Raw genomic sequence first — 27,460 nt, forward strand, 5'->3', positions numbered from 1 at the left:
TCCTGCATTGAGCAGGGGGTTGGACTCGATGGCCTTGTAGGCTCCTTCCAACTCTGCTATTCTATGATCAAAGTCCCTCCTGTTCGCAGAAGAGACCTCTGGATTTAACCAATTGATTTCAGGTAAATATACTCAGGACTGCAGCCTTAAATTTATTATTTGTCAAATTCGTATTCTGCTTTCCCAACATATGGTGCCAAATGTGGCTAACAATAATACAAATAAAATACATTAAAATAAAGTTTTTTTCTAAAAAAAACTAAACAAGACATGTAAAACAAATCAATAAAACGGGTTAAACCCAATTACAACTTATTTACATATACTTTTGCCAATACAACCTTCATGTCAAATGTGTAATATTTGAGAGCAAAGAAAATAGACTCCCTGTTTTGAAAGCAGATGAGAACGAAAGTCAATATCAGACTTAGGTAGTGGGACCTGAGCTCAAATCCCTGCTCAGCCACTGGATAGCTTCAACCAAGTTGTCTTGCAGGTTTCCTATGATGATAAACAGGGCTCCTATGTCATATACAACGTCCTTGGAGGAAGAGCTAGACATTTTTGCCCTACCACTTTCAGCCTACACCTTCACAAGGGATCTCCAATGAGAACGTACTACTGAAACACTTTGTGGTTGCAGATAAAAACCAACCATGTTTTGGCTTGATTTATATCCAAAACTATGAGATCTCATAAGCCATGGTTGACAAAAGGTTGCAAAACCATGGTTTGAAGGTTGTTTGCAAAGTAGTTGGCAATAGTTTGCTGTAATTCAAAAAATATTGGCAAACCAGTTATGGCCTATTGCGCCATCTTAAGAGCTGCCGTATTATGGGTTGTGTCCAATTAAGAGTCCCTCAGCTAACAGAAGGCTCTTTGTTCCAAAAGTTTCTGTCAGCAAAATGGGAAAACCTCCTCACACACCATTTTCAAGGGCGCTCCAACTCTCTGGAGCTGATTGGGGTGTCACCAAAAAGCACCTTCTTTCCCATTCCACCACCAATGGAAGCCTCCACTGGATCAAAGAGCCTTCTGTCAGTGGAGGAGCACTAATTGGATGCAGCCTTTTTGTATATCAAGCATTAAAAAGTAAATAATTAAGGAAAACAACTTGTATCGCCACCTTTCTAATAATTGCTCCAGATGGTATTCAAACCTACCATAAAAATCTTGAACCAAATAGCTACAAGTCAATTTAACAACAAATCCTATAGCATTCATGTATAGATACAGTCAAAGATAGTAGCTGGTTAAAGAAAACCCAGCACTGTACATGTAATTTTGGTGCAGGATGACTATTAAGGATTCAGAAAATGACCCCTAGGTTCCAGAAAGAAACCTAGGTAACTTTAACTGTGTAATAATGTGACAAAGCAACAAACTTTGTTAAATATAATGGAACAAGTAAGACCCGTAGGAAAATATTGCAGTATATTCTTCCGCTTAAGGGTTCCAGCCAGCCATGCCTCCAAGCAATGGATTCCATCTCCCACACTCATTTTCCATTTGCAATTCTTTTGGTACTGAGCATAGTCAGTTGTCACTGGGGTGTTTTGTTTTTCACTTTTTAAAGTAATAATAATAAAGATTAATGTTTTGTAAAACTCAAGGTTCCCGCCAAGCATACTGATACCTCCTTCTTGTTTCTCAGTGGGTGTATTTTGGCTAAATCCTATCAAAACTCATCACCTATTCACTATTAGAAGGACTGATGGTACACAGGAAGAAAACGCCACATACAAAATTACCTTGCATATTATTAGAAAAATTTAATGAATGAAGTGATGATGTGTTCAAAAAATGAACTAGGAACAAGAATTTGATAAAGAGGAAATTGTTGCAGTCTTGGAAAGTGTATCAAGGAAGCCAACACATCGCCTCTAACACATGCATGTGTGGCTAAAAAGCTTTTATTAACATTTCTTAAAGACGGAGTTGATGTTGCAGACAAACATTTCAGCAAAGTATTCTGCAGTACCATAAACCAGAACCTATTTAAAGACAAAACCAGAATTAATGCTTTTTCAAACATTTAAGAACAATACCATAATTTTATAAATGTTGAAAGTTCTCTGTTAGTAGTTTCAGAGTATGTATATATGTGTGGTGTGTGTGTGTGTCAGGAGAAAAAAAATGCAACCTGCCCATCAGGACTTGTTTAATATTCATAGTAATAAGAGTGTTAGGCAATTAAAAATAAACACTCGCCGTGCCTGTGCTCTCTGCCAAGCAGGGCAGCAATCTTTCTGAACAGCACCGATTTTGTCTGCTCAAACTGCATGTAAGGCCCAGATGGAACAAGCTACAACATGAGACAGTCTGTGCCAGCAAAGGTCCTACTGAGGGACTTATTACAGAACAGCAAAAGGCAGGGCATGTTTGCAGCCATTAGGAGGCAGCATTCAGGGGGCTAGGATGTTAACGTATTGGCTAGCTCAGCAGCCACCTGAGTCTTGTTACTGGAGCCAAAGTGGCCACTACACTCTGTCATTTTCTTTCACTTGCATCTCTCGTTCTATTAACAGTCTTGAAGGTGGTGGAGGCTGTAATTATTTGTCGGCACTTGATACCACACCTCTGTAGTGTCAAATATTTGCCAACACTTACTTGACACTGATTTAAAGAGCGCCTTTATTTAGCAACGTGCAAACGACAATTGTTTTATAAAAGGTTAAAAGGTTAAGGAAAATGACACGATTTGTTGCTTGTACACTTCAACTCGCATTCCTTTAAAGAAAAGCAAAAACTGATTATTCTATATTTAAAAAAATTACAAACACAAATAGAGGAATGTGGCTTTCAACAGAAAAGAACAGGAAACACCATGTTCCTTTGAGCATTTATGTACATATATGGTGATCTCAAAACTGAACCAGAAAATGATCTTGACATTTTTGCCTTCTTTAAAAAGGCACAGTAGTATTCATTTTCATTCATTTTCATATCTGCTGTATGGATGGTCAGAATCCTGGAGAAGACCTGGAAAAAATGAGGGACAATATTAAAGTATAGTTTTAAGAAAATACTCTTGTTCAACTTGGCAATTTATAGGCTATGTGACTAACACCCAAGGAACCAGCTAAGAGCTGCTTAGGATGGGTCATCCCTTTTACTACACCTGCACATCTAACCAATTCATCAAGTTAGAATTGCAAATAGAACTAGGATTTCATGATTAATACCCAGTACCAAAAAGGTACTGATAATCTGCAGTAGACAGGTAAATCCCATTTTAAGGATTTCATCACATATATCCATACAAACACATGATTTCTGCTAATAAAACATTGCTACTAGAAAATATGATGAGCCACATCCAATTGAAGTAGGGTGACAAAACACCAATTCCTGATAGAAGGTTGCTCAGCTTATAGACCACTAAAAGAGAAAATAGACATCCTTACTATTAAACAACAACAACAAAGGTTAACTCCAATCTGTCAATTAAAACCAAGAAACCTTCAAACCACCTTTCAAGTTGACCCTAGGCATGAGTCATTCATATCCGTCAAGAAATCTAATCAAGGCACAGTACCCCCAGATACAAAGAAGATTCACCATGTACATGTTAACCCAATTACTCACCAGTTAAGTGAGCAATTGAGATTGGCATGTAGTACCAACAGTACAAAACCATTTGCCGCATCAGGAGACAAGCAGAACAGTGACAGCATAAATGCATTTTAAAGGACAATCCTAGCACAACACAGGAAGCGTCATTAAGAAGGTCTTTGCATTGCGCTAGAATGCCCTATCCTGTTGCTCCAAGGACAAGCAACATTAACAAGTAACAGAGCACAGGATTGGGCAAGAGATGTCAAAATAGTGAACTACAAAAGAGAAGCACAGGAGACAGCCAAGTAGTAAACATGATTTCATTATCAGATGTACAAGACAATGAAACTATATGGCTGGCAGGCAGGAAGTGTGCCAGCACTCAGAATATATTTGGCACAGGGAAGAAGCTTCTCAAGATTTCAACCATAAGCTGTCCCATAAGAACAGGGCACCAAATGTTTACAGTTTTTAAAATGGGCTGACATAATAGGCACACTTTTAGCCAATTGTGTTGACCCATGCAAACCATGACCACGTGCAGTTTGAAAATTCCTTGGGTCCACGGTAATGCGGCTGAGCAGCATGGAAGTGGCCATAATAGGGAAGTCAAGAGTGCCATGAACGCCCTGTTGCAAAGCCAGGAGTGCACTTCCCCTCCATCACCACTGGACTGCAAATGGACATCATGTCACAGTACGTGACAGCAAACAACATCCCACTGAAGAGTGGTTGTTGTTTTCTTACAAGTGATAATTTGGATCATAGTTTGGGGATGGGATATGGACATTACCCATGATGTGTACTACTGACTCATGGGAAAGATGGATTGTGCTGGGAAGGGAGTATACGTTACTGACATGACTGGCATACACTGACTAGCACTCTACACCAAGCAGGGTATTCCACTATGAAAGTGGTATGAAAGCGGTATATGATATGTGTTAATCGGCCCCAACAGTTGTCAGTGCACTTCAATACTGCTATAAAGCAGTCGTGTGTCTCCTGCCTTTTACATACCGCTTCCATAGTGGAATATCCTGCTTGGTGTAGATGAGCCCTCAGTGAATTGAAAGTTATCACTGGACCTTGGCATGCCTGCACAGCTGATAGGACAGACAGCCCCTAGAATTTCCTCCACTGTTTCCAACTCTTGCAGACTACTCTTGAATTTGTCCTATGGCATCTGTGAATATTTCTACTGGCAACTTTGTTATCCAGGATGGTATCCTTGATAATAACATGATAGTTTCATTTTTATTTATTTATTTATTTATTGCATTTTTATGTATTTTCATATTTTATGTATGTTGTAATCCGCCCAGAGTTTCAGCTACTGGGCAGTATAGCAATGAAATAAATACATAAAATAAATATATTCACATTATCTATCTCATTATAAACTGCATAATTTTTTCAAATGACTAAGCTATAAGAGTATTCATATTAAAATAGAATATCTAGATAGAATACATATGAATATGAGTGAGCATAAAAAGAAATGGTAAAAAGAAACAAAGCAGTAATGAGTATTAGGGTGGAACCATGAGACTACAGCCAAAAATGAAAAAGTTGTGTCGAATTTGTCATTCCTGCTTTATGACATGCAGTTCAAGTTCCCTTACATCACTACAGCGTGTATTTGCATACCCCTGCCAGAGGCAGCTGAAGATGTGGAATGGAGCCAGGGAAATATTAGATAAGTTGACTGACATGTTGTATGGAGGTGGAAAACATACTCAACCTGGGGCTGGTTTTGGTGGCCACCTTTTGTGTTCCTTATAAAATGCACTGAGTAAAGAAATAAGTTGTAAAGCTCACAGATTATGAAAGCAAATGATGTTGCCAAACAAAATGTTCCTCTCTATGAGATATGTAAGATGACGAGTTCACTCTATTTTTTTTAATGCTATAATCCCTATGCTCAGCCAATGTGTTTTATATTTATAGAGCAAGAGAATCTCTTCACACCCGAGGTAGGGGTCCCCAACGCAGTGCCCATGGAGACCTTCAATGGAGTCCATGAAGCTCTCCACTCCCTATCCGCTTCAAAAGCAACAACACATTTTTAATAAAAAACCTTGGAAAATGTTAGGGCAGTCTTCATTCTCTTCCTTTTTAGCTTCTGGCCCTGGTCTTTCTCTCCTTTCTACCCCTCTGCCTTGCTATTTTCACTCCCTTCCAGCCTTTCACCTCGCTATTTCTCTCCCTGCCACCTATGTTTCTCCCCTTCTAGGCTTGTTCTTTCTCTACCCATTTGCCTTCCTGTTTCCCCCTGCCCCCCAGCCTCTAGACTCACCATTTCACACCCCGCATCCACTTTAACTCACTTTTGACTAGTCTGTCCCCCATGGCAGCCATTATGTGACTAGCCACATGCTCTATGGGAGCCATTTTGTGGTGGTGCCCATAGCAGTTTCTCAAATTTCCAGAAGTGCCCATGGTCCCAAAAGGTTGGGGACTCCTGATTTAAGGCATCAAATGATCCTGAGTATGCATTCTTGGTTAACATGTGATCCAGCAAGACATATGATAAAGATCCAACTTGCTCTGTCTTCTTAGCAAAAACTCAGCAAGTACTAGCTAGTGCATAGAAATCGGCCAGTAGTCCATCAGTGTATCATGGCTCACATTCTACTCATTTTTACTCTAGGAAAGGGTTTTCAGAAGCATAAAAATGCTGTCCTGTTTTACTCATACAATGCACACAATTGTAGCAAATATACAACAATTGAATCTATTTTCTTCCAAAGTTACCAGTGAAAAATTTAACTGCTTCTCATTTAGCAATGCATATATAATTTGAGCAATCAAACTGTATTCATACAAAAACATATGAAAAAAGTGACATCCTGAAACAAAGAAACCGTTCAAATGGAGAATTCCCACTTATTAAAGCTCTATTGCTTCCAGTGCTCCCAAAGGACGGTGGCTAGAGTGAATGACACCTGGGAGGCATTACAAAAGTATAATTACCATTTAAATGGAACAAGAAAAGCTGTACGGTGAAGTGGGCGAAAAAGGCAATCCCTTAAATCCAAACAAGGTTGACATTTAAGATGTGATCATCTCAATTTAGCAGTGGTTAACAAATCAGTTGCCACTCTGTCATTCATCTGTGTCTTTTTAAGAGAAACACCTTTGTACGGAAGACAATACAATGCAATCTAATGCCTTCATAGTTTTTTGCACCACCCTTTATTAGACCATCATTAAGTGTGGTTTCTAATTATGTATTAACCTGACAGATATTAAACAGAGGTGCACAGTTCAAGATAAAGTGGGAAGAAGACTGACTTTGATCTCACATTTTATTAGTCTGGGAATGAGTAGTACTTCATATATTTTTCATTAAATTTGACAAAGGATCCTACTTTGTCAAATTGTTTATTTATTTATTTAAAATGCTTTTAAACTGTCTTTTGAGCCAAAGCTTACTTTCCAAGGTTTTAAAAGAAGCTACTTCCATTTATAATTCAAATGGCACATATTTTGTAATTATGCTGCAGAAATGCAGGAGTAATGGATATATAATTCAACTTCCTGACAAGCTTAACCTTTATTTAAAAATAGCAAATTTCTAATCCTTATGTTACCCAAGATAGGATTTTAAGATGCATAGTCACTATCTGGAAACAGCTGGAGGAGACTTAAGTCGACTTTAGCATACATTAGCTAAACAGACCAGAATCATTCAGGAATGGCTGGCTAGGAAATGCTGGGAGTTGTAGGACTTTTTATTGTTATTGTTGAAACATGCATAGGATTGCACCTTAAGAACATTAAGTATTTTAATAACATATATAGGTGATAGAATTTAATTTTTCTTAGTGCAGATTTCTGAACTCTGGGCATAGAACTTCCTCCCTCTAACCCAGTATGGAGCATATATGGCCCTGCCTATAACAATCTCCGACACTATGTAATAAATTCTTTTTTGCTCAGGGCAAGAAGACGACTAATTATAGTGTGTATATCTCATACATGCACACCCACATGGTTAACTTTGTATTGTATCCCAAATGTTTTCTCCACCGTATCTATGCATACTGCTGGCTTTAAGATCAAAATAATAGGATATCCAAAAAAAAATATCTCCATGTCATTAAAGCTTGCGAATTACAAGCTTACTTCACACAATCTTCTGACCTGTTCTAGATATCCCTATACCATAAGTAGCCACAAACATAGTGAGGATTTTTTAAAAAGAGATGGGAAGAAACACACAAGACAATTTACATTTAAAGTAAAAAAAACTGCATGTGAATCATTATATCTCACTCTTTTGGTCTGATATGCTACAAAGTTTGAGTTCATTCATAATTGGATAGAAGATTTTTTTAGTTTTATATGTAACATTGGAGAGCCAGTGTGGTGTAATTGTTAGTGCTAGTCTTGGACTAGGGAAATCTGGATTAAAATCTCCACTCGGGTCAGTCTCACACACATGCACATACACACACACACTTTAGCCTGTACCATAGGGCTACTGTAAAGATAAAATGGGTAGACAGTGCTGAGCTACTTAGGGAAAGAGCAGGATACAACACTGAGAAAAGCAAACAAATGTGGACATGCAACAAAATGTTTCTGTGTATCTCCGGCCCCAATAGGAGCCCCCCATTTAGGGATCCTGCCAGCCTGGAGCAGGAGCCTTGCTGCACAGAGGACAGTTTTACTTTGCCGTTATGTCTGAAAGTATCCTGCTGTGTAATATAGGGGTAAACGGCTCAAATCAACCCTGGCTGCCAAATCTGAACTAGGACATTTTACTGCTATTTATCTGGGCAAGATGAGCAGTACAACACGGGGAGACACTTTTTTACCTTTATGGCATGCACTTCCCCAACTCTAAGATATGCACCCAGCACAAAGTGCTGTTATTGGATTCAAGATGGTCAATTCTCTTCTCCTTGCAGCTTTCTCCCCTCTCCCAACAACGGACACCTTCAACTTTCAATAGGATCGCAACATAAAACTCACAATCTCTTGGTCATGCTCTAGCATTGGAGGGTGTGTGTAGGGAGACATCAATAAGACCTGCTTGACAGTTTACCAGCAGAATGTCTAACAAGGCAGGGAAACTGCTTTAATCTCAGTTTTATAAATTACATCGCAGAATATAAACAAAAGGAACAAGTTACATAAGAGCAACCAGCAATCAACACCCCTCCCTGCCACCAACCACTCCACTGACAGCCTCTTTCTATCCAGACCTTATTTTTAAAAAATTGTTATTTGGCCTAAACATTGTCTAATTCGCACAGAACTATAATCCATAATTTTTCAAAATTCTCGTCTACTGGGAACAAGACCGTGTACTGGTAAATGCTGCAGGAGCAGCCAAACAGAACACCATCTGTGGTTTGGTTAGCATTATAACCAAAATATATTTCTCTATGCCTTCAAATAACAGCATCAGCTAAGGATAGTGTGTCTCCTCTGAATGAATGCTTGGAGACGGTAATGGGCTGGATGAGGAAAAACAAACTGAAGCTGAATCCAGACAAAACAGAGGTGCTTGCTGTCAAGGGCTCTGACCTAGGTTTGGAGGTGTGTCAACCAGTTCTGGATGGGGCTACACTCCCCCTGAAAGACTGTGTTTGCAGTTTGGGGGTGTTCCTGGATCCGTCGCTCCAAATGACAGCCCAGATAGATGCGACGGCCAGGAGTGCCTACTATCAGCTTCGGCTGATGCGCCAGCTGCACCCCTTCTTAGAGTCAGAAGACCTAAAGACAGTAGTGCACGCGCTAGTAACCTCAAGGCTTGACTTCTGCAATGTGCTCTACATAGGGCTACCATTGTACCTAGTTTGGAAACTTCAACTAGCTCAAAATATGGCAGCCAGGTTGGTCACCGGTACATCTAGGGGTGAGCATATTACCCCAACATTAAAATCACTCCACTGGCTGCCAATTAGTTTCCGGGCGAAGTACAAAGTGTTGGTCATTACCTTTAAAGCCCTATATGGTTTGGGTCCAGGTTACCTGCGGGATTGCCTTCTCCCATACAGTCTGCCCCGCACACTCAGGTCCTCTGGGGTGAACTTACTTCAGTCAGCTAAAACTAGGCTGACACCAGTTTCCCAGAGGACCTTTTCTTCTGTTGCCCCCAGATTGTGGAACGGCCTGCCGGAGGACATTCGTAAAATTAACTCTCTGTGTGATTTTAAGGCAGCTTTAAAGACTAGCCTTTTCCGGCAGGCCTATCCAGATCAAAGTTAAATCAAGAATTTTTAAGATTTATTGATTCCTGTTCTAATGTTGTTCCCCGCCTCGATCCAAAGGGAGAGGCGGGTAAGAATTAAATATATTATTATTATTATTATTATTAATTATGTGTAAGAACCAAACACTCTGGGTCATCTCTTCCCCTGACAAGCCAGAGAAAAAACTCAAGAACAAACCATGGGTTCTTTCTGTGGCTTGTTGGAGGACAAACAGAGAGAGAGAATGAACAGTTCCTGGTTTACATGTAACATCTGATTTGTTTAGCCACCCCCGCTGCACCGGTACACTGTCTTGTTCATAATAATCCAGAAATTGTAAAAATTCTGGGTTATTGGTGCATGCAAACTGGGCCACTGAAATCAAAAGCTTTAGATACAAATAAATATGCATACCGTATTTCTTGCGTATCTCATCATGCTTCACTTTTCTTTCATGTTTCCTGTAAAGGTTATGAACATTAGGGAATATAAGCAGCATGTTGAATAAGGCAATTATAAACAAAAGATTACAAACCAGGACAGCCAGCTTCTCCATACCCATTCCCATTAGAACATCTAATCAATAACTGTAACATGGCTTCCCCCCCAGTCATACCCATGCCTGAAAATAAACTCCTGATATCCACAGTTCTAACACTGGGGTTCACCAATGTGCTACAATTTGCAGATCATACCGGTAGTGTGGTTCTCACATCTGCAATGCCATTAAGAGGATCATCTGCAGTCCTCAGTTCAAACATGTTTTTCCTTTCAAATCTGTGTGGGTTTTCCAATGAACGAGGTATGCGTACTAAATAAGCATATTTTTATTCTAGCGTATGCGATAGCTTGTAAGATGATGCTTTTTTTGAAAAAAAGGCAAAAACATAACTTCTAGGTTTTGGCAACACAGGAAGACTGAAGAGGTTTCAGTAAGTAGGCAGAGACTATATTATCTTAGACGCTAGAAGACTTGAGACATTTTCTTCTAGCCCCAGGTTACATATATATATATATATATATATATATATATATATATATATATATATATATATATGAGATCATCTAAGTAGCCGAAATTGAAAGGACTGCTGGGAGATCTACTGCTACTCAATAGCCCAAAGCCAACAATACGTTTAGCATGACATGGAGGACATGAACTAAACCACAAGAGATTCATGCCTTTGACTCAGTGGCATTTGCATAACTCTCACAAGGTTCACTGGATTGATTTAGTATAAACTCTCTGTGGGATTTAGTTTCATCCAGCTGATATGCAGACTGCATTCTCCACTTAGTTACATCAACATTAGAGGCAAAGACAAGAAACAAGAGCAGCTTTTACCACTGAAGCTTACACTGGGCACGTTCGCATGACATGATGACCCATGATGGGTGACAAGCGACGCACTATGGGTTGTTTGGCAAACAACTGAGAGTGCATGGGTCGTGTGCTCGACAGGTGATTGGGCATACCACCCGCACCAACCCTTTGATCCTCCAGCTGGCTCCGCCTGGCATCTTAGGGGACGTGGTGGCAGAAGCTGTGCTCTCTGCTGCCAAACAAAGCACTTTTTTCTAGTGCCCCTTCCCCCTTGCCAGCTAATCCACTGTGGGTTGTGTGAACTCAGCTTATGATCAAGTTCAGATGGTCCTGGGGGCGAAAGAAGGCCATCGTGGCTTCAGATGATCAGGTGGGGGAAGAAGCCATTATGGCTTCTTCCCCCACTCCTGCATGTGTGACTACAATTTGCATAATTACCTACAACACACTAGTCTGAATCTGGTTGTGGCTCCTACCCACACCCGTACCCAGTGTGGCTTGCACCGTGCGTTGGGTTCAGACGACATGGCAACCCACACTGCATTGTGGGTAATTACGCAAATCACGGGCCGCATGTGTGGGGGCAGGGGAAGAAGCCACAATGGATTATTTTGGCCCCGCAATCATCTGAATTCAGCCTATATGTCCTAAAGATTACACAAAGCAGAAGTGAGATCTGACTTTTAAGGATTACTGCTTGTCTGATTTGAGGGGGTGAGTGTGGGGTGGGATGGAGGAGAAAAGACAAGCCATATCCATCATGATTTCTGAACTCTTAACAGGGACACTTGGTTTAGCCCTCTCAATCCATGACAGACTACGCAGACAAGACAGACATATCTCAATAAGGCAGCAACTGATCATAGGTTGACAAACACTAGCACACACGGAGCTATTGGTGTGGGGAAACTACAGAAAAATCAATGTAAGCCTACCACCCTCCAAATTAAATCTCCATAACCTTAACGAAAGTGATGCACCCATACAACGGCGGTTTTGGAGTCCATTCCTGCTTCAGGGATCCAGTGGGGGAGGGGGGAGATAACAAAATGGAGTAGTTACCAGGACAGAAAGTTTTGCTGACTTGGAGCTGTTGATAGAATGATCAGCGAGGACTGGCCCAGCACTGCTGCATTTCATTCTGTTGCCTCTCCTCCACCACTACTCAGAAGCAAACCTTGATGTCCATTTTGTTACAAGCCAGTGGACTGCCCCAAGCCCCATATTATTATTTTTAGGAGCTAAAAGCCTCTAGGGATTGAAAAGCCTCATAAACTCCATGTATTACTGCCCTGTAGGAGCCAGCATTTCTACAAGCAAAATGCCTAACCTATGCGAAGAATGCACTGTTGCAATTAAATTTTCCAAACATACCGCTGAAGGGACTGCAGTCTTTTTTCTTCCCGATCTCTGATAAAACTTTCTTCCTCTTCAGCTACTCTCCTAAGAAAGAGAAAAGATCTTGTTATTTTGAAGAAGTTGTATGCCAGAAATGATCTCTGAGGGGGCTTTAAGTTTTATTTAAGTTTTATTTTATTTAAGTTTTATTAACTTGCACCATCACTAACAGATGTTCTATTAATTATTTTTACTCAACTTGCAGCACTTTCCCTTTACCTCTCTACAAGTTAATCAGAACTGGTACCTTTTACTGCATTAGTCCCAGGACTTAGTTGAAGCAATGTTATCAAAATGCTGTTAAATTCACAATTCATTCTAAGGTCTTGATTAATTCTTATGCTAGATATAGAACAGAGTGCTAGTAGAGTGTATTTACACTTCTGTATAAACAGTGAACCTCTTCTATTACTCCTGCTTATGTGTTTAAATTTCTTAATGCTTTGGCTGTTTTCTTACTAAAAAGGAAAACGTAGAAGCCATGCTACCAAAAGAGTAGATCATTGAGATATCAGCATAAAGGATATTTGATGTCATAGTATTTGATTAGTGGGAATGGAAATGGGTATTATTCCTCTACTGACTAGCACAGTAGACTATTTCCTGCTTGAATGCACATGGAAGTGGAAGTGTGGAATAATAATCAGAGGAATAGGGCCAAAATATTGTTCCTCTTGGTTTTTAACCGAATAGTATCATAAATCCAATCCAGGTTGAAAGATGTCTGTTACTCCTATGAGCATTTCAAGGCAAGAACACTGACATCCAGTGGACAAGTCAGGTAACGGAGGTTCCAGAATGAGCCCAAATACATCATGAAAATATCCTTAATGGAATTATAGGATATTCAACATGTTTCAAAGGAATACAGCTCTTCTCCAGTAAACGGTAAAAATTAATTTTGCCACTGAGTTTTCACTCGACATGAAACTGTGTATCCCTGCGTTTGTCATAACAGCCTTACTCTTAGGGCCAAACCACATGTATGAGGTACTGTGTGTATATTAAACATGTGTTGGCCCCACTGTCATACAAAGCAGGGGGTGAGTTCTCCTTATTCAGAAAACAAGGCATGCAGAGGAGTAAGATTACGCCTTCTGCTTCTGCCTCTCCACCTCTCTGTTCTCTAAATTTTAAATGATTTTATCCCAGCCTGGATCAGATACCAGAAGTGAGCCAGGTAGGGAGAATATTCCATAATGCTACCAAACACAGTGAGGTAAGACAATTTGGGGGCAGGTTTCACCCCAAACTCCCCAGCCACCCATGTGCTCCATTTCCAGTAATACGAAGACTTCACTCATTCTATGTGAGAACACAGCAAATATGTGTTTAACATATATGGGCTTGCTTCACATGTCTAGTTTGACCCTTAGTATACTCTTAAAACCTTCTAAGTGTGAAGTGGCCCTTAGATGTCATTGGCATTCATACCTTTTGTGAGCTACTTCCACTCAAATACAACTGTAAGAATATGTTTATTTATGAAGCCAAAAGTAGGGACTTTCAAGGTGAGCATTCCTAGGAAAGATTACTTAGAATAGTTTATCTTAGCTATATAGTTGTGCATTTTGCCTGCCTGAAATCTTCAAGTATATTAACTTCAACAGTGTGAATCACAAGATTGTTCTTCAAGCAGAGGAAGCTAACGCTAGTCACCCAAAATGTAGGAGGAACTCTAGGATATTTAGAACATCAAAGACATTGCTAGAAGTAGAAAATGGCAGGCACTCCATGCCTTCCAAATGCTCTACAGATTCTGTGTGTTTATTTTATCCTTCTGAACCCTGAAGTACAAACATACAATGGCCAGCTAAGCAAGCACTTCATGTATACAAGTTAAACACATGTTCTTAACTGAATCCCTTAAGTTAAGCCGCTAAAGCATTAAACCAGCAAAACTGAACTTTACAAAATTCATATCACTAGGGTCTAAAAGTGAGTGTAATCAGTTTCCTTCAACACGATTAAGTTTGACATATGCAAAAGCGCTGCAACAAGTCAGCTTTACTCTAGAGCACCTATGGCATTTACTTAAATAAAAGGAAAATTCCACCTCCTTAACAGCTAATTCCTGTGAGAATCTGCCTGCCAGCTGACATACCATGGAACTGACTCAGTACTAAATTCTACAAAACACATGCTCAGTCATTACTGGATGGATGTTGATTATGTTCCTAGGGTTGGCATCTTTTGGTGTAATGCAGTCTGCCTTTGAAATATATATATATATATATTTACCACTGCACCCAGAGATGCAAATGTTTGATTACTCACATGTTCTATTCAGTTACAAAACAAATGCATTGTATCTCTCCAAATAGGTGAGTGAATATTTTGACTATTACTACCGCTTAATGAATACTGTATTGCTAGGGGAGTTCAGTGATATATTTTGACATTTAAACTTATTTAGTTAAGCCATACTGTAGACTTTAAAATTAAATATCAGGATCTATCTTAATATTTTATCTATTGGCATAGCCTAATAAAGCATGAAGATGTGCACGTAACAAGGTTAACTGAATGTGCACAAATCTCAAAAGGGGAAAATACTTGGATTAACTCTCTCCTGGAAGTTCCATGCTGGAAAGACCATAAAGGTGGGGTATTTATCACCATATTCATGTGTTATTTCAAGACCTTAAACCACAGTTTCTTATAGTCAGCATTGAGCAATTATACTGCCTAGCAGCTGCAATCATGAATAGGAGAATTGCCAGAGGCAAAAATAACTATGTATTTGATTCAGAGAAAAGTATGGGATACCCTGTACTTGTGTTCAGGAAGGATTTAGGCAACCGAATACTGAATATATGGCTGAATGCGCGCTTCTTGCTTGCACGCTTCCTGCATACAATGGGAACAAGGAAAAAGAGAATTAAGAGTGAAATAATACAGAGGCTGCGTTCAGACAATAGTCAATGCTTGAGTAATAATCAACTCAACAGTTGTTTATCTAGGGGGTACTCCCCACACAACATGTGGGCTCTCCCACACTAGAGGTATTCAAGAGGCAGCTGGACAACCATCTGTCAGGGATGCTTTAAGGTGGATTCCTGCATTGAACAGGGGGTTGGACTTGATGGCCTTATAGGCCCCTTCCAACTCTACTAATCTATGATTCTATAATAATCAACTGTAGTGTGGATCAGGATCAGCGTTGAATTGACTATTAGTCCATGCTGAACTGACTCACTCATCCCCTGCTCTCTCTCCCCTCTCAGTCCTCCCACTAATATTCCATCTGCCATTGCTGCCGAAAATCTATCTTGTCAGCTGGACTAGAGCAGCAGCCACTGCTTTGACCACTCTTGCCTTGCGACTCTATGGCTGACAAAATAACCAACGGTGGCCGAGGAAATAATCAATGGTGCCCTCCATACAACTCGATAACAAATGGTTATCCAAATAGCCAACTCTGCACAGTGTTGGTTATTTGGGTTAAAAAAAACTCCCTCCACATAACATGATAACCCACGATGGGTTAAATAACCAACCATCAACTATTTAAACCACCATTGATTATTGTGTTGTCTGAACCCAGTCAGAATGTAGATATTCTGATCATGGATGGTGCTAGTTCTCTGCCCTGATCAGTGTGGCTGATGCCAAGTAAATGTTAGCTAATCATTTAAAGCTACACTTCTCATATGACAGAGCACCACTTATCAGTTGGCCTTCCATTTAGGGGAAATTATCTACTTCAGCAAAAGACAATATTTTGTAATTAATAAAAACAACTGGCAGCTCTTTCACAGATTCAAACTATCACATAATACCAGCAACTAGCACAAACTTCTAGAACTACTTTATCTTACTGCATTGTGGTTTTTACAGCCACTTTGTGGAAAGATCTATACAGAAATCTAGGTAATTACCATGCAAAAAAGCTACTTTTAAATAATTATGGTAGCCTGGCACGCGCACACACACATACACACACACAGGATGCTCAAGGGAGAGGGCCATCTCACCACAGGTGATAATAAGAAAACTTTACATAGTTAAAGAGTAATATATGAATCAATCTTTAGTTTACAGCTTGGAGGACTTGGTGATATCTGATTTAGATTCCTATGAGTTTATTGATCATATACTGCATAGTCTAATGTATTTTGACCAGATGGTATATCTAATCTCCAAAATCACACAGGCAGCCATCTTGACGTAATTTGTTCACTCAGAAGGAAGTGTTTCATTTTCATGGCAAGTGGGCAACTGGAAGGCTGCTTTTAGTAGAGTATATAAATATAACCTTTAGTATAACTTAGTATAGTATTCAGGGATGGTCTACTCGTAATGTGACAGCAATTTAATCAGCACATATAATGTAACCAATGCATACATCTGAAGTTGAGTACCAGTGATATCACTGGAAGTAATACACAACTGGGACCTAAAGTGTTGTAAACATTTTACTCAGAGAAATTAAATCTATATTTTGTCTAAATTGCTTGAAAGATACTTGCACAATTTTTCCTAACACAGATGCAAATGCATCTAATTTCCCCTAACATGTTATCCAAGAATATATGTTGGTAAGTTTTAAATGCTTTTTGGGACCATTTCTTGGGAAGCACCACAGCTTGGTGGTAGCGCACGCTCTTTGCACGCAGAAGGTCCTAGGCTTACAAGGTACAGGTAGCAGGTGGTGAAAGAAACCTCTGATTGACACCCTGGAGAGCCACTGCCAGTCAGACTCGACAATACTGGGCTAGATGGACCAGTAGCATAGCCTGGTATAAGGCTGCTTCCTATGACCTTACAAACTTGTTTTACTTGCAAACTAAGGGTTAAGCTGGACACAAATTTAAGCACACTTTTACAGCATATACTTAGACTGGTTATTATTATTATATTATTATTATATTTATTTGTATCCTGCCTTTTGCCCAATACTCAAGGCGGCCTTACAAAGTTTAAAACATACATTGTAAAACCCAGGAAAAGAAATGTACAAAAAAAACCCCAAAACAAAACAATATTAAAACATAAACGTTTAAAATACACGACAAAATTATTAGTCATTAACATAGATGGAGGGCCAGATTATTCTCCAAAGGCCTGCTGGAACAAACAAGTTTTAGCCTGCCTCCGAAAGCCCATCAAAGAGGGAGCCGTCTAGCTTCCTCGGGAAGAGAGTTCCAAAGCACTGGAGCAGCCACCGAGAAGGCCCTCTCCCATGTTCCCACCAAGCGCGCCTGTGAAGATGGTGGGACTGAAAGAAAAGTCTCTCCAGAAGATCTCAAAGCACGCGCAGGCTCGTAAGGGAGAATACGGTCTTTCAAATAACCTGGTTACGTCTTTGTTTTAAAAAGCAGGTTTGTGGGCCTTAGATTTGTATGAGAATGGAGGCATGTGTGTGTGTGGGGAGATCCCCCCCACATTGTTTACCCACTGAAAATTTCATTGAAAGCTGTTATTTGCCCCAATTTTACTTTCTTTTTAATAGGCTGTAACAGCAGCTTAGGGGGTGGGGGCTCTGTTGGGAAAACAGTGAGGGGGGAAGTGGTGAACCTCCTCTCCCCCATGCCACATCCCAATCTGGATTGGGACTCCCTGCATATTTCATAAAGAGAGGTGGCCACTCTAAACACAGTTTTGCATCATGCATTTATAATCACGTCTAGATTGAGCCTTAATTTTGAGGACAACCTTATTACTAATTTCAGGTGATAAACGTAGGGGGCAGGTGCAATCAAGCAAAGTTACTAAGAAAAACTGTTTACCCCCTAGGACGGCGTCTGCGGCAGCAGTAACAGCAGCAGCACATTATAAGCAGCAGAAGGGAGCCTGCTACAACACTTATGGTGATGATGATGGCCTCAAAGTTGACTGAAAATTAAAAGCAGAAATTTAGTACAGGAAATGTTATAAAAGATTAGCAAAGTAAGGAAATACAGCAACAGAGGAGAGCTCCATGGACAGAAGAGACTTGAGTCCATTACAAGTCCTCCTCACTGCAATGAGAGCTAAACAATCATCTGCCACACTTAAGCATTATATCCCAATGGGATGAATGGAATTTACTTCTCTCGTGGAGTAGATGGGTCTAACTTTGTGAGATGTGTTCATCCAGTTTAGAGATTCCATCTAACTGGGTACAACATGAGTACACACGTCAGCTTCTCATCTATAATAAAAGAGGATGTCTGACTTCTGTCTACACCATAGCACAAAGACAGTGAAACCTAGACACCTAATATTTGCCAAGCATACTAAACCAATCTTAGCAATGTGCCACTTGGGGTTATTTTATTTTTAAAACATGTTGATTAATTTTAGTTAATTTAAATGTGTCCATGCGGTTAAGACTGCTGTAACATCTTCAGTTACTAGAGGCAATCATACCTAGTTTGAAGCCACAGGGCATATGTCTGACTCCTCTCTATCCTGGAAAACCCCTCCCTAGGGGAAGCTATTGGGGTGCACCATGGCAGACACCATACCTACCAGTGTCAGCAGGCATGGCTTCACTCACACAGGCTGGGCACAATGTGCCCAATACTGACTGCTGTGTAACTTTGCTTGGGGGCTTTGCTGTATCAAACTAAGGGCTATTCTAGCCCATGCAAAAGCCAAGTCTATTCACTAGTATTTAATGAATCAGCATGATGCTTGGTTTCTCTTCTCACCCCCAACACCACAATGAAACAAAGAAAATCTTGCATTGTTAACTGAAGTGATGCAAAATATATATATATTAAAAGGTATCAGTATGTCATTACTTCTTTGACAAGCAGAAACACTACCAATTAGTTATGCACCGTGGACAAATTCAGTATTTTCACTTTAGACCAAACTCCCAATTGGCAGCATCTCTAGATGGCATTGTGCGAAAGGAAATGGTTAACTTTCTGTACTCAGCAAATATGCTGCCAAGTTCTCTGGAAGGTAGTTTAATGTCACTCTACAAAATAAAATCCTGCTTGACATATTGCCATGAACTTCTGAGAATCAGTATATGTTTTCTCAACCTAGCCATCTGTAGATGTCACCATACTTTATTGGAAGGTATAAAAAAGCCAGGCACTTCGAATTCAAGGTAATTCCTGCTTCCAGGAATGCAAGGTGCTGCTTCCCACATTTCAACAGGTCAGTTCTTAATATGAAATATCTTTTAAAAACTATGACCAGAAATGCACATTTAAACATATAAAGATATGTCAAACAAAACAGCTAAGAATACTCCAGGAATAGAGGGTTTCTTTCTGGTGAATAGCAGAGGCCATTCAGGAGGGGGGGGGGAACCTTCATAGAAAAAACAGTATCTTTAAGATAAAAGCTTCAGGCATTCTGATAAGTATTGTGCAGAAGACTACTGTAGTACTGAGTTTATGTCTAGCCTACATACGGCTAATGGTACACATAAAAGGAAACCCTGGCAACTAGGTGAAACCAAGTTGAAAGTTCTTTCCTGAAGATAACAATCATCATTTTATGGCTTACTGCAATAGAAGTAAACATGTATTTAACACCTTTACAGTCAGTACTTACCGAAGCAGATTGCCCAATAAGCCTCTGTTAGTATACACAGTGAGGACGGTGGAATGAGCTTGCTCACAGGATAGTCCATACAAGTGGAATTTTCAATGCACCAAAGACACTAAACAGAACAGAAATTAAAAATATGCACAAATAATCAAGACATGTGCATCAAGCATTTAAAACTGCACTTCTTTAGATGATAATAGAGTCTTTAATTCACTATTAACTTCAGACTCTGAATATATTTTTGTCAGGAAGGCTATAAGCTGAAGCACACCCATGCAATCATTTTTTGAAGGAAAAGAGGACTATGTCAGTTTGACCCTCAGACCACCTACACATAGAATTCTTGATCTATTCAGAGTTCCAGACTGTATCATGACAATAACTTTAGTAACCATGTTGTCCCATTAGCATTACTCTCTACATCTTGAGTGAAAAATGTCGTGTTATTACCTTAAAAACGTCTATTTTTAAATGGCTAGCAAATTTATTAGCTTCTTTGATTTGCTTGCAAACTGGTTTTCTTAAGTTAACTACAAGAAATGCAAAAAGTAGCAACAATCCCAAGTCTTTTTGATATTGATAATATCCTTCGTGTTACTTTCTATCCCCCTCATTTTTTTTATTTATTTTTTTACTAGAATTAGTATAGGCCAGTTAATTTCCCAGTAATTCAGTACTTTTGCATTGGCACTGAATATACAAATGCTAATTAATTCCTCTCTTTTTCACGCTATATTTTATGCTTAGGAATTGAATGCTTGATGAAGTCCTGACTTGTCTTGCTCAATGACAATGCTGATGATGTTGCAGCAGTTCCATGTATCATCCATCATCCTGTCATCATAGCAACTTTAGCTGTCTGGGGTTTGACTGATGCTAATATTTTTTTATCTTGCTTTAGTAATTTCAACCTAGGCCAAACTTACTTCATTTTGCATCATTTGAACTGTGCAACAACCATTTTTAATGAAACGTTGGTGTAAATGTATTGGCAGGACATAGCAGAAAGGTGTGTGTGTGTGTCTGCAATTATTGTCAAATCTTCTTCCTCTCCACCCCACTTCATTATCCCTCTCGTTCATCAATGAAATATTGCCTCTACTCTTTGTTCCCTTTTTTCTTTCTACTACATCTTGATTCTACACTGTTCCACCCTCACTCCTGTTCCTTTCTTCCCATTTCTCTTCAGAAGTTTAGCTCTTGCTAAATCCAAAGCTATGAAGGAAGACAGCGAAACGTATCCAAGAATCTTTACTCAAATGGTTATTGCCCAAGAGCAGACATTAGGTCTGGAAAACATGGGCGGGAGGGTGCTGTTGCACCATGTCCTGTTTGTTCATCCCTGGCCGATGGCTGGTTGGCCACTGTGGGAACAGAGTGCTGGACTAGATGGACCCTTGGTCTGATCCAGCATGGCATTTCTTATGTTCTTATGATACTGGTCTGACACAATAAAGCTATTCTTCTGGGGAAAATACAGCTATTCAGCACAAAGAGATACCATTCTTCTGGGATCAAGCTTAAAAATGCTGGGGCCATTGTACCTCAACAATATAAATAAACCAGTCTTTACATGTGAACAGTACACAATCAAGATCAGGGAAAGTGAGAGAAACATTCAAAAGCTGCTATTAAACAGTGTCAGAGTAGGATTTGGATGAGAAATAAAAATAATTTCATTCATGGACAGTGGCAAGAGATTAATATACATTTCAATTCAAGAACATATCTTCAACAATTACAAAAATTGTTCTTCTGTATCAAATTCAGAGGAATTCTGTAACATTTAAAAAACAGACACCTTTAACTGTTTTATAGTTACTTTCATACCAAGCCACAGAAACTAAGAGCAAGCCATGGATTGGCTATTCGTCACAAACCTCAGGCTCACGTATCCCCCTGCTCCCCTCAAGTACTCCAATTTTCTCCCTCAGTTCCTTCTTACACAAAGCATAGCTTATCCTTACATCTAAAGTTGGTACATTACAGTCTGGAAGCAAGCTACAGTTTGTACAAGCCACAGTGTGCCTGGATTACATGTAACAGCAAACAAGGAAATTGGGCCCTACAAAGGAAGGAGAAAGAAGGAACATGAACCTACGGTTTAGCCACAAATTGCCAACCCATGACTGGCTCTTTAATGTGAAGTAGCCATCTCACTTCAGTAATTTATGGTATCTTCCCTTACAACTGTGAAGGTTCAGGAGTTAAGCAGCAAGCTTCATAACTACTACCGTTCAATACAAATACCTTTATGCAACTATCCTTCCTCCTGATGGCTAGTAGTGCTCTCTTTTGGAAACATAAAAGTTGATAGATATGGATGTTTAAATTATTGGATGTGGAAAATAAACAGTTGAAATACAGCACAATGACTACTATGGCAGCACTACTATGGCCTGTACACACCACTGTGGGGCCACAAGCTGATATAGGGTATTGTATGATTCACAGGGATATTAGTAAGTACCACTGTGCTAGCGAGAACCACAGTGAAGTTAAAAGCTGTGGTATAGCACAAATTCTGGCAGGGGATGTATAGCAGGGATGAAAAACATGAACAACTCATTGACATAGCAACAGAAAGGCATTACAGCATCATCTATGTTTTGACTACGGGATTGCAAAGACGAAGTATACAAGAGGGGACTTGCCCAATGCAACACCTTAGCTTTGACAAGCTTCTCTGTGTTATATTTCATTTTCAAAACTTTCTCCTAACTCTTTGTAAAGTTAACACCATTACTTTTTTTAACTGATGAACATTTTGAGAATTTACTGCAACATATGCTTATATTTTCTTCAAGCCATTGCTAATAATTTGAGCTGCATTCTACAGTGATTTTAAAGCAGATTTGTAAGAATTCATACTCTATACAGAACTATAATCTATAATGATTGAATCAAGGGTTCTGTTTTATTCCACAGACGCTCCACTTCCAAGTCTTCTGGATAAAGGAAATGAATATTAGATGGAGTTACTTGATGAGAGGGAGAGCTTTTATTTAAAAATAATAACGAAGAGTTTCCCCAAAGACACTAGAAGAAATAACTAATCAGTTTTACTGGACAAATGTCTTTTATAACTGATTGTTTCACCACAATTTTTACTTGATACTTCAAGGATTTTAATGTTCCACTAAAGCTTGAAAAACATTTCCTTCTACCTCTGTACCTGTGCATGAAGTAACCTAGCTCAAAAGCCAATGACATTAGCATGATTTACGGAATCACTGAGTTTTCCCCAACAAAATATACTTACTTTCGTATTTCGTACACATTCTTCACAAGTCTTTTCGGTAAAAGCAGCACATGCTGGAAAAGAATGAAGTCTCGCATCAAAAATCAAGAGCTTTTAAACTAAACCTGTATTAGAATTGTCCCAGACATATGAGCAGAGATATTTGGGATCAAATTTAGATCTCAACGATGTCCAAACACTTTAGAATGTACCAAGGAAACATAAACACCCTGAACAACCTGATTTTCCCTTCTACCCACTCTCTTTACTCAGTGTTCAGATGTATCAACAAGACATTCAACAACCCAAAAAGTCATCCTTCGTCCTTCTCAGAACCACAATACTTGACCTTAGGTCTGGTCCAACAAGGCACTTCCTATGTTCACCTGAACAGAACACAATAGTTTCATATCGAGATATATTTGGTTAAATCCAACATTGAGCTAATAGAGGTCCTCTAGGGCAATGGGACTTTCTCCCTCTCTCCTCCCTGCAGCCCTCTATGCTACCCTAAAATTTGCTCAGAGGGTTTCCCAGCCCTCCAGAGCAGATTTTGATGGTGGGGAGGGGAGAGAAAGGGGGAAATCACCTCACTCCCTGCCCCACTGACGGAACCGTTGATGTCAGTGGAATGACAGTGACGGGTCCAATCCTTTGATAGCAGTATCTAACATTGTTAGAAACATACTTGAGTAAGAAACATACTTGAGCACAATTTTCTTGGTGGAAAGGTTGGTACAAATTGGATGAATGAATGCTGAAAATTAAAGTCTTTATGATTGCTCAAATGCGAATCTGCAATAGTTCACACTCAAGGCAATAGTACTGAAATGTGAGCTAGAATAAAATGAAGTGGTACTATTTCAGTAGTGTTTCTATTATCGCTTGTCTAACCTTGTTAGCAAGCTTCTTTTTGAGCAATGATTCTCAAGCTACTTGATTTGGATCATTCTTAAATATTACAACCAACCTAGGATTGTTTACTTGGAAGTAAACACCGCTAAAGTAAATGATACTTCTTTCCAAATAATTATGCTTACTATGTTTGTTGAGATGGACCATTTAAAAACAATTAAATATATATTTATTTTGAACCCCTGTGCTACAGCTATAGTAGCATGGCTGGCAACTTCTTCGGAATTATATCATAATTCAAGAATCGCAACAAAGCATACAACTGAAATGAAGATGTCAGATGCCAAAGGGAATAGCACAAAATGCTTTTTAAAAATAATTTCAAAATTGTTTCTTTTAAACATGAAAATGATTGTTTAAAAACTTTAAAAATCAAGACCAAACACCTCTAATCCTGAACACTTTTAAAAGATGCAAATTTTCATTCTCTGGAGTTATTAAAAATCTCTCTGTTTTGCACCCTCTAAACCATAAAATCAAAACAATATCCAATCTCTTAACAAATCCCTTGACACAGTAAAAGCCTGGTATGTTTGTTTTCCTTTTCCTTTCTTCCAAACACACAACATTAAAGATGTTTCTCAAGACATATCTGTTAAAATTCCTCAGGCTACTTGTTACTAGAAAATGAAAGTCATCAGTCATTTACATCTTTAGATCATAAACAATATGGGTATCTGTCTTTCTCCCACCATAGCTAACAGCAGCTTCAGGCAACAATCTAAATCAGAAAAAATGACTGTGGAGATGTGTATGCGCATGTGAAGGGGATGGTTTTAAAAATCCCTTCTCCAGCCCAGATCCAACCTGGGGACTTGGGTGGTTGTTTTTAAGCTTAAATAAATAGACCAGGAAGGTTAATCACAGATCTCCCACATTATATCTGGTTCGGCCCTTATTGCTTTGGGGCAAATATTTATTTTTGTGGCAGGCGCTGCCTGCAATAAATCAACCTGTTTCTGTAACAGTTTGAGCTAAACCAGCCTTTCACACAGCAGGAGCAGTCTCCCTACATGGAAATAGAATACTTGTACAGGATTGAGATGCAGGAGGAGAGAGAAACAGGGCATAAACCAACCCTGCATATCTTGATAGAAACAGACCCATGTTAATGAAGATCCAGATAATATAAACCATTAGTTATGATCACATGGAGATCACTGAAAAAGAGAAATAAACTTGGAAGTACATAGGCTCAAGAATCTCATTCTGGGGATGAAGCAAACAGAGGGCGTATGTAGAAGCCAGTGGGGAAAGCAGGGCACAGGGGTAGGAACCGAAAAAGAGACTTCTAGGACAAGGAGACTTCTGGGTTGGGTGAGACACAAGCATAGACTTGAACAAGGCTGAACAGAAGGATCACTAATATTATTTGAGGGGACAATCGCTTGCAAAATCTGATGAAGTGGGCTTTAATCCAAAGAAACTCATACCACCATTCACCTGTTTGTTTCTAAAAGAGCTATAACAGTTTTTGACAGAAAAAAGATTCACCTGCTTTAATCAATCCTCCTAGATCAGTGGTTTTCAACTGGTCCAGACCTGAGACCCACTTTGGACTCCCAATCTATAACATGACACCCACTTTCACAATTTTCTCCATGCCCAACATGGTGGCAATGGCTTTGCTGTGACCCCTCGGGACTGATCTTGCGATCCACTTTTGGGTCCTAGATCCTTCATAGCAGCCTTTCCCAACCTGGTACTCTCCAGATGCTTTGAACTACAACTCCCAGCATTCTTGACCGCTGACGGGCGCTGATGTGGAAAACAACTGGAGGTTGTTAAGGTTAAGGAAGGTTGTTAAGGTTAAGAACGCCACCGGGTTAAGGAAGGGTGTCAGCCAAACAGGAAGCCGCACCAGTCACTGGAGTTTATTCGCCCAAGGGCTTGGAGAGGGGCGGCTCCGTTGTTGTTATTATTGTTGTTATTATTATTTACTGCATTTATATACCCCCCATAGCCGAAGCTCTCTGGGCGGTTGTGCCCCAAAGGGGCCAGTTATACAGGAAAGGAAGAGATCGAGGGAACCGAAGGACCCCGTTCCTCAAGGGTCAAAGGCGGGCATCCCCTCCAAAATTAGGGCGGGGGAGTCTCGAGCAGAGGCCATAAACCCCTCCCCCACCACCGTCGCCAGCCCCCACGACCCGTCCCGCGGAGCCGACGGGGCCGCTCCTTGCTTACGCATGGCGGGAGCCGGTGAAGGCGACACCGTCGACTCCATTCCCGTCGCCGGGTGGTCCCAGAGTAAGAAGAAACAGGGCAGGCAGAGAGCCCAGAGCCGCCGCCGCCGCCACCACTGCCCAGCCGTCTGCCCCGCCATCTCTTCTTTCCCCCGCCGCGGGCCTGTGCGGCCCCTTCCAATTCACCACACTTCGTTCCTCAGTGGAACTCGGGGGGCGGCTTGGTGGGACCCTCTCTCGCGCAAGCGCAGTCCGGACCGCACAGACAAACCCGCCTCCTCAAAGCGAACAACAGCACTGACTCGTGCCGGGACTCAGCTCGCCCCGCCCATCGCCTTCCCAACCGCCTATAGCAACTCAACCAAGCTAGCAGCCCCGCCCCGTTCTGTCTTTTTACGCTCCTCCTCCTCCTCCTTCGGAAACCGAAGCCTTCCTCTCTATCTGCTCCGCCTTTGCTCAGAAGTTCTTGTCATAGCTAATAAAGGCGCCAAGTCCTGGCAGCATCATTTTCTTAGGCTCAACGATACGAGCTTGGAAGGCGACGACACAGTCACTTTTCTCCCTCCCACACGATCCATTTCTAGTTTTGCATCGTTGCCAAGAAAGGCCTCGTCTGTTTTGAAAAACTGAAATATTGGTGCATTTATTTGGTTATTTATAAACTGCCCTTTATCAAGATCTAGCAGGATGGTGAACAATAGCTATGTGATAAAAACACACACCAGAAAATACAATATTAACAACACAAAAAGTGGCCAAACCATCCCTGCGCATGAACAGTCATTGCTGGCAAACCAGCTGAAGTTGCCACTTAGCCTATCCGGGCTTCTAGTGGCATAACTGGATCCAGGAGTAGCCCAAAGCTACACACTTGCTCTTTCAAGGCGAATGCGACCTTGTCTAGAATAGGTTGCACACCCAATTCCCAGATATGAGAGCTGTACACACTGGACTCCGACTTGTTGGGATTCAGCTTCATGCCCCATCCAGTCCATTGCTCCCAGACTGGAATAGCCTGCCGGAGGAGACTCGTCAGCTTGACGGTCTTTTAGCATTCAAGAAAGCTATCTTCCGGCAGGCCTATCCAGTGTAATTTTAGGATACTTTTAGGATGTTTTTAAACAATATATACTAT

At 40.3% G+C, this 27,460-nt stretch overlaps 1 protein-coding gene across 2 annotated transcripts; it reads right to left on the reverse strand.

Annotated features, from left to right (window-relative positions):
• Positions 1–150: 150 nt before the first annotated feature.
• On the reverse strand, positions 151–26,595 carry LOC134399188 (pituitary tumor-transforming gene 1 protein-interacting protein-like). Of its 2 annotated transcripts, XM_063127086.1 has the most exons (8): positions 26,327–26,594; positions 23,249–23,301; positions 19,990–20,098; positions 18,222–18,327; positions 15,259–15,339; positions 12,466–12,534; positions 10,182–10,228; positions 151–2,982 (listed from the first exon to the last, which is right to left on the reverse strand). In XM_063127086.1, the coding sequence occupies exons 1-8, from the start codon at positions 26,463–26,465 to the stop codon at positions 2,933–2,935; spliced, it is 654 nt and encodes a 217-aa protein (XP_062983156.1). In that variant the 5' UTR covers positions 26,466–26,594; the 3' UTR covers positions 151–2,932. The 2 variants fall into 2 exon arrangements, with proteins under 2 accessions (XP_062983156.1, XP_062983166.1); XM_063127096.1 differs by lacking the exon at positions 15,259–15,339 and having other exon boundaries at positions 26,327–26,595.
• Positions 26,596–27,460: the final 865 nt, after the last annotated feature.

The sequence above is a fragment of the Elgaria multicarinata genome, chromosome 1 (assembly GCF_023053635.1).
Source record: "Elgaria multicarinata webbii isolate HBS135686 ecotype San Diego chromosome 1, rElgMul1.1.pri, whole genome shotgun sequence".
NCBI lineage: Eukaryota > Metazoa > Chordata > Lepidosauria > Squamata > Anguidae > Elgaria > Elgaria multicarinata.

What these genes read in the sequence shown, in the direction of transcription:
- LOC134399188 (XM_063127086.1), bottom strand. Translation starts at nt 26,465, where the DNA reads ATGGCGGGGCAGACGGCTGGGCAGTGGTGGCGGCGGCGGCGGCTCTGG. An exon ending in TTATTGGGCAATCTGCTTCG is followed by an intron (nt 18,328 to 19,989) that starts GTAAGTACTGAC and finishes TTTAATTTTCAG; the next exon opens with TCAACTTTGAGGCCATCATC. An exon ending in TTCCTGAACACAAGTACAGG is followed by an intron (nt 12,535 to 15,258) that starts GTATCCCATACT and finishes TCTCTTTCTTAG; the next exon opens with GAGAGTAGCTGAAGAGGAAG.